This window comes from Lactuca virosa, chromosome 2 (assembly GCF_052849685.1).
Source record: "Lactuca virosa cultivar CGN04683 chromosome 2, Lactuca_virosa_CGN04683_v6, whole genome shotgun sequence".
NCBI classification, from domain to species: domain Eukaryota; kingdom Viridiplantae; phylum Streptophyta; class Magnoliopsida; order Asterales; family Asteraceae; genus Lactuca; species Lactuca virosa.
In genome coordinates, this window is record NC_136427.1 from 258,957,342 (window position 1) to 258,965,933 (window position 8,592).

The 8,592-nt window shown below is 35.4% G+C and overlaps 2 protein-coding genes across 2 annotated transcripts; one reads left to right on the forward strand and one right to left on the reverse strand.

Annotated features, from left to right (window-relative positions):
- Positions 1–1,979: 1,979 nt before the first annotated feature.
- Positions 1,980–3,395, forward strand: LOC145158437 (uncharacterized). Its single transcript, XM_079077333.1, has one exon. The coding sequence runs from the start codon at positions 1,980–1,982 to the stop codon at positions 3,393–3,395; it is 1,416 nt and encodes a 471-aa protein (XP_078933459.1).
- Positions 3,396–6,097: 2,702 nt separating this feature from the next.
- On the reverse strand, positions 6,098–7,558 carry LOC145158438 (uncharacterized). The gene has a single exon (XM_079077334.1). The coding sequence runs from the start codon at positions 7,556–7,558 to the stop codon at positions 6,098–6,100; it is 1,461 nt and encodes a 486-aa protein (XP_078933460.1).
- Positions 7,559–8,592: the final 1,034 nt, after the last annotated feature.

Here is an 8,592-nt window from a genome sequence, read left to right on the forward strand (position 1 = left end):
TTTAACCCCCCGAAGCCCCGTTATCATCCCGAGACCCGAAGCAAGTCCCGGAGCCCGAAGATCCCGAGAAGAAAAGAGTTTCCGAGCCGAAGCTCTGCCCGCGAGAAGCCCGGTGTGTGAAGATCTTCTAGTTTCACCGAAGAAATACTACTCTTAGAGCCGTAGTGCTGCCCGATCATCTTCTGATCAAGTGAGTGTGTGGTTATTTTCTTCTAACACATAAATATTAAGTATTTGCTATGAAATACGTGATATGTGTTTATATATATTGTTGTTTATATGTGTGAGTGTATAGTCCCTTTCAAAATACGATTTTAATACAAGTATTGTTTGGAGGTATTAAGTATATGTTTTGTGTGAGTGTGTAGTTACTTTCTTCTACCGCATAGATATGAAGTATTTGCTATGAAATACGTGCTATGTGTTTATACGTTGTTTGTTTACTTGAGATGGTTGTTGGAATGAATGTTTTATACAGGTTTTTAAATGAACTAAACCATATATGTAATTTATATCTACGAATATGTCGGGTAAAACATGGGTAGATAAGTGATGTGGTATGAAAGATGTTATAGATAATCTTAGCATATGCGCTAAATAGTAAATGTCATAATACTAGCAGATGCGCTTATAGGATAATCCTGGCAGATGCGCTTAAAGGATAATGTTGGCAGATGCGCCTAATAGTGTATGTCGTAATGTTGGCAGATGCGCCTAATAGTGTATGCCGTAATCCAGGCAGTGGTGCCTAATAGTGAATGTCGTAATCCTGGCAGAGGCGCTTAAAGGATAAAGTTGGTAGATGCGCCTTATGTAACAATGGATTTTGTGCCAATTCCTTAGGTCAATCCTTAGGAATGAATGAATGAAGGATAGTTGATTCTTAGGGTAAAACCTTAAGAAATAAAGAAGATAATGGGGATGGGTAATTGGGTTGATTGTTTGATGATTAAATATAATAATTATATTATTGTGGGTTGAAAACCCTATATGCTCACCAGGCTCCTAAGCCTGACCCACTCAGTTTCTTTGTATTACAGGTAGTGGCGCAAGGGCATAAGTTGGTTGACACGACGAGAGATAATGGATTATAGGCCAGTAGTTATAAATAATTGTTGTAAGGTCTATTTTGATCCGTTTATGCTTTTGGTCTGTATTGAACATGACATCCCGAGATTTTGTTATATAATGAAAATACATTTCTTTAAAGAAATGCTTTGATAAATTCTTATCATATTTTGTTTTGGGAACAAATTCCGCATCTGTTTTCTATAAAAGATTACTCTGATTTTAAAAACAAAGCATAAACAAATCGGTCTTTTCTGGCCGTGAAATTGGGGATGTCACATTGTAACAGCTCGCTAGTTTACCGGTTCTTCTTCCTCTCACTTCATCGAAGCCAAAATCGAGGACCACTACAAACGAGGGGATGTTTTGAATCGTTGATTGACTGGGAAGAATGAGGGAGGAAGGAGAGAAACTGAAACATGGACGACAACCTTGGTTCGCCGGATTCTTTCCTCGCCGGAGATGTACAACGAGAGAGAGAGAGAGAGAGAGAGAGGGCCCCTCTTAATTTATTAATTATTAAAATAAATATATTAATATTAGATTTAAAAAGAAATGAAAGAAAAATGTAAAATAAATAACCAAAGGGTATTACCGTCATTTCACTTTTCAGAGGGATAAAAAACGCAACGAAACTAGCTCAAAAGGACCACGAATCCAAAAAAATCGGAGTTTAAAACTAAAACCCCAAAAAAATATATAGCATATGGACTATTTTTTCAATTTTGTCTAAAAATAATACTATAATTATTAAAATTCAGTTCCGTTAGTTTTCTGTTTAGAACCTTGGCCGGTAAGATGATGGAAAATTTGCATATAAAATTCAAATCAAACGTCTACTCTCTCATCTTCAAAACAATTCAAGAACTCTGATTCATTCATGCAACTGAGTTCTCTCATCAACGCTACTAATGACGAGCAACCCAAAATTCCAAACCCTAAAGCCATCGCAGTTCCTCACATTCACAGTCGCAAACACCCTTAACCACCGCTGCCATCTCCACACTCCACGAATCCGCGTCGCCGTACTAGATTCTCCGATAGCCGCTGCTGTTGATAGGCTCCCAAAAATCGCCGCCATGATTGTACCGGAACATCGGGAGACAGATTGGAAGTTCTGTACTGAATCCGGACAACTTCAGATCCTATTCAACTTCCAAGACCTCTCCCGCCTCATCCTTATCGGTAATGATCTCGCGCTTAATCCACAGCCCTGCATTTATGTTCGCCCTCCGGCTATTGATACCGTTGATAGAAAGAAACTCCAAAAAGAATTGCGATCACTAGTAACGGCTTTGCATCCGAAAGTGTGTTTCCAAAACGGTTCGCCAGAAACAGTATTCTTGAATTATGAAGATGATTTGGTGTGTCGTGTGAATATAGATAAATTTTTCGGCGCCTTTGTTGGTGAATTTGTTGTGGAAGATGTTCAATTGGGAAGTAATAGTGAAAACAAGAAAGAACTCCGGAGGAGATTGAGGTTTAAAAGAATGCCTAATTTGATTCAATCGCAGGTCTCTCTTGTTCCCATTCTTGATGATGGCGATAGTAATGCAGAGTTAGACTTGGAAAGTTTGAGGAAAATGAAGAACGTAAAGTTTGAAGTTGATACAAGGGTTTTGGTTCACCCATACTTGATTCCTATGGTTTCTGGTATTTTCTTGATTGCTTCACATCTGAATGAGCGAATTCAACAGGGGATTACTCCAAGAGCTTTGTGTTTAGGGGTTGGTGGTGGTGCTTTGTTAACTTTCTTGAACACTCAACTAGGGTTTGAAGTTGTTGGAGTGGAGGTTGATGATGCTGTGTTGATTGCTGCAAAGCAGTATTTCGGGTTGAACAATGACAATTCTATTCAACTAATTGCTGGAGATGCAATAGATGTGATTCAAAACTTTGCAACAAAAGAAGAGGAAACAGATGATTCAGATTCAGAGGTTAAAATTGATGGGTTGAATGCTAAATTTGACGTAGTTATGGTTGATTTGGATTCAAGCGAGTTTCAAAATGGCAGTTGTGCTCCACCTCAAGAATTTGTTAAGAAATCTGTTTTTGATGCTGCGAGATTGCTTCTTAATGATCATGGTGTTTTTATCATGAATGTGGTTCCTCTGGATGAAGAGTTCTATGAGACATTGATAGCAGAACTCAAGGATGCTTTTCACAAGGTATATGAAACAGACGTTGATAAAGAAGATAATTTTGTTCTTATGGCCACTGTATCACCACCAACTTTCTCAAATGGTGATGATAATGCTTTTTTGGAGAAATTGAAATCTGTGATTCCGGGAGGTTACATGGACATGGAGTCCCTACATAAATTGTGAAGTATCAGTTTCACAATTCCCAGAACAGGTTTTATTGGATTTGTTACTAGTTGTAGAAATCATACTTTGATTCTTCATTAGAATTGCAAAATGGATGAAGTATAGTTCTTGTAGATTTTGGAACCAGAGAAAGTCATTAGATGTAAGATACATTACATTGTTATCAAGAACAAGATTCCTATAAAAGTTTACCCAATTCTGTCAAAGTTTTTCATGTGTTTAATATGGGAAAAATGCAATAGTTCTACAAAATTAGGGATGCCATTGTTAAAAATTAAACCAAAAGGACATCAATTGAAATTATGCTACATTACAGTTAATAAAAAACCTAATTAGCTGATTTTATGGTTAATCCCCATTTCACTCTAAACATGCTAGGGCTCAAATCCCATCAGATTTCATCGATTCCATTCATGAATCCAAATCGAAAACTAGAAACAGTCCGTCGATCTGTCTTCCAATTTCTACCTAACGATTTCTCATATTTGCAACTCAAATCAAGGAGAAAAAACAGTAGAGGATTTAAGGTATCATCTTCTGAAGATTCGAATGGTAATGGCGATGGTAAAGAAGATTTGAGAAAAGAGGGAGGAGGAGGAGATGAAGTTCCGAGAGTTAATTTGAGGTGGAGCGAGTTGCTTTTGGATCCGGATCCGGATAATGTTGTAGCGGTGGGTTTAACTGGGGCGTTGGCATGGGCTGGTGTACAAGTGTTGCGGCAGCTGTTTGTTGCAACAATGGCGACTTTGATGGCTGGTGTAAAGTACACTTTCATGGGTGTTTTTCTCATCTTCATTGTTGTTGCTCTCCTTTGACTTTGAGTCATTAACAATCATTTGTTTTTTTTTTTTTTTTTACAAATACAATTGCTTTGCTCCTGTAAATATTAGAATCAGAAGCAGTTTGTCAAATCTGTAATAAATTGATTATGTGATATTAAGTCATAATAAACATGTCCAAACACTCTCCTAGCATGCATATATTTACGTTTTTATTTTTTTTATAAGAAGAATTGTTATTGGAGTATTTGCAACCATCAGTATCTTTTCATTAGCAACCATTTACTATGAAGTTTTTAAATTTTAAATGTTGGCCACATGTATTGCTTCTCTTAAGCCAAAAAAAAAAAAGAAGGAAAATTGAACTTTCCCTTTTGTGCTAAAGTTCCTGTGAAAGGTTTATCAATGGGGATTGATTTTTCGAAGGCAATTTTTGTTTCATCCACTTAAATTTATATATATTGTCAATTTTGATTCTTCTTAGCTGTAAGCTCCCCATAAGCCCAATAACTTATATTCAACATAAGGATTTTACATTAGAACACTAATCCCCAAGAGTTAAAAAAAAATTAAGGTTTCTATGATTTTACAATCCCCAATTTTTGTCAATTACATGGCTTTACAAGGCTACCATAACACTAGGCGTCTAAAACAATTCCCAAACATCAAGTCAATTTACACTATTTTATAGAGACTCCTTTAAAGTCGTGCACTTGGTCAGGAAATCACCTATTTTGGTGTACAATTTTGCACCATAGACTTTACATCATGTACATGTAAAGTTGTGCAAAATAGGCATAATCTCTAGTTCGTCCATGTTCATGAGTTTGACCAATTTTGAAGCACAATGGATAACTTCTAAAATATATTGACAACGCTTAAGACATGCTAATCAATGCAACAATCACCATAATCATCCCATTAATCACCTTAAACTATAAATATCATGAATCCAACACATGGCCACAAAAGCACAATGGTTATTCACTTGATTTGGAATGAAATAGGTACCTTAACAACACCACACTGATCGTCCACTTAATCGAGAACACCAAATTCCTTTTGCTTTGCACCCTTGAAATCACCAATAATTAAAGTGATTTCTTCCTTGTTTCCGCTTGAGCAATTTTTAGCTAAAGAATCCCCTAAATGAGTTAAAATAAGTTAATGTGACCAGGGATGTTGTTAATATATATTAACTTTTTCTTCATGAAAATGATTGTGATTGTGTTTGATAAATTTCTTTATAAAAGTATGCAAGTAGAAAAACTACACTTATAAAAATTAGATATTGTTTTTTAGACAAAAATAAACTTACATGTAAGTATTTCTTGTAAGGCTAAAATCTCAACCTAAAGATTTGAAGATTTAATACGTGTTATTATACCATTAGGTGAAAGGTTACATGTATTTTCCATGTTTGACAAAAAAATTAAAACAACATTGACGAAATCACTTTAACAAACATAAATTTGTTTATTATATTGTATTTTCTTTATTTAGCTTAGAAAATCATCTCCTAAAAGAAGTTGTGAGTTACACATTGAATATAATAGTTTTATCACCTTAAAATTCAATATACAATTAGCTATATGGCTTAAGATTATACTTTACTTTTCATTGTAAATTCAAAACATGACATGGTTATAGCGACAATTCCTTTTTAACTTCATAATTTGACTTGATTTTAGGACGACAAAGTTCAAAAAGATCATCCATATATACATATCCATAGACATAATTGGCACATTTGCTTTTTCCAACAAACACTTGTAAGAATTGAAGTGACTCGATCTCTAGTTCCCATCAACTCTGACTGCACTTCAATCTAACTTCCAATTGACCAATTCTAATGAAAAATCAAAGTATGATTTCTAAAACTAGTAACAAATTGATCAATAAGCCTATTCTGGGAAATGAAATCTATAGGAATATGATATTTGGGATGTTAATGTCATGTACACCACCTTGTAAGGGATGTAAAGTAACAAATGGATAAGTCCCTGGAATCGTAGATTTCAACCTCTCTAAGAATATATCATCATCATCATCATCATCACCTGAGGAAGATGGTGACAAGATAGCAATAACAATAAAATTATCTTCATTCCCAGTATCTATTTTATAAACGTTGTGAAAAATTTCCCCAAGTTCTTTAACCAATGTCGTAAAGAACAGTTCATTCAAAGGAACCACATTGATAATGAGAGCACCATGATCATCAAGAAGTGATCTCAAATCTTCAAAAATAGATTTCTTAACAAATTCCGGTGGTGGAGCACAAAACCCATTTTTAGCATCACTTGAATCCAAATCAACCATAATCACATCAAATTTATCATCCATTTTTCCTCCTGGGTTTAGGGGCAGAAAGTTTTGAATCGCTTCCATGGCATCTGCAACAATTACTCGAATTGCAAGTGATTTGTTGAACCCGAAATGCTCTGTTGCAGCTATCAAAACAGACACATCGGACTCCACTCCTGTAACATGAAGCCCCATTTGAGTATTCAAGAAACTTAACAAAACTCCACCACCAATCCCTAAACACAAAGCCCTTGGAAAGAATCCTTGTTCATATCGCTTTTTGAGATGTGAAACAATCAAGAAAAGACCTGCAACCATGTGAATCACGTATTGCTGAACCAAAACCCTTATATCAACTTCAAACTTCGCGCCTTCTATTTTCATCAAACTTTCCAAATCTGTCTGTGTAGTAGCTTCGTTATAGCCAATAACAGGAACAAGAAGGGCCTGCGATTGGATCAAAGTTGGCATTCTTTTAAACCTTAATCTCCTCCGGAGTTCTTTATTGCGATCACTACCACCGACCAATTCAACATCTTCAACAAGAAATTCACCAACAATGTGGCCTTTAACTTTAGCAACAGTCACACGATACGCCACATCGTCTTTATACATCAAGAATAGGGTTTCTGGCAAACCTCGGTTAAAACTCACTTTGGGATGCAAAGACATTAGTAGCGGTTTCAATTCGTTTACTAGTCTCTGTTCCTCCAATGTATCAGTAACCGTAGGACGTTTATAAATGGCAAGTCCGGGATTACACGGGGGATTGTTTCCGATAAGGATGAGGCGGGAGATGTTACGGGATCGGAGTAGGAGCTGAATATGGCCAGATTTCGTACAGAAGTTCCAGTCTGTTTCCCGGTTTTTGGGTACAATCATGGCTACGGTTAATGGGGAGTCGTCGTCGGCATTGGCTGTTGGAGAGTCGAGTACGGCGAGGCGGAGCACTAGAGCGGGGAGCAACTGGCGGTGGTTAAGGGGGTTTAGCATTGTGAATGTGATGAACTGCGATGGGGTTATGGCTTCGAATTTCCATGGTTCGATCACAGTAACAGGTTGAAATGGCGTTGTCATCGTCGATGAGATGATCGGAGGTTAATTGCATGAATCGGAGTTGTTGAAAATTGCTTTAGAGTTTAGTGAGAGTATACGTTTGATTTGAAATTATATAGCCAAATTTTCCATTATCCTTCAGGCTAACGGTTCCAAACATAAAACCAACAGAATTCAAGTTCTATAACCTTAGTTTTTCTATTTAAATATTAACTATATAATTTAATATAAATTATTGGTAATGATTGTTTTCCTCTGAGTTGTTTTCTCTTTATTAATTATCAGAAATCATAAATTGATTATAGTTACCAAAATTATATTTAATCGAACATCCACAAAATCGAATCCTCAACAACTCCACGAGTTAACACACACACACCCACACTCACACTCACACACACAAAATAAATTGGTTGATAAAATGATACAATTAGATTCCATCAAATTCCTTAAAATTCCATAAAACGGATTTTATCATTTTTAGGGGAAGGGCCAAGGAATTCAAATTCTCCTATTAAAAAGACCAATTTCTCCTTCTGAATTTATTAAAAAATAAAACAATTCTCCTTCATAAAAAAAAATCTATTTCATTTCATATTCGTTTATGATATTCTTCATTCCTTGGCACTGTTTCTTCACCTTGGCTTAACGGTGGAAGGATTCGAGCTGAGTTCTTCAGGTCCATATGACATTTAGTCATATACCTTGTTTTTTGATTGATTTTTTTAATTTGATTAATATTTTAAATTTTAATACTATTAAGTTTTTTTTCTTTTATTTTGTTTTAATAAAAATCATACTAGATGTTCTAGTAAAATTACATGATGTTTACATGTGTATTTTGTATCACAGTTCTAAAAACTTTAAACAATAACATAATCATTTTACATTAGCTTCTTCATAATGCATTGTTTGTAGATGACATGTATGATTGCCCGGAAGAAATAGATATCATAATTTGAATCAAGTATTTTCAAGTAATTGAATCAAGTTAAAAGTTTTTAGGTTATAATTTTCGTTCCGTACACAAGTTAAGTGTAAAATCACCTAATATA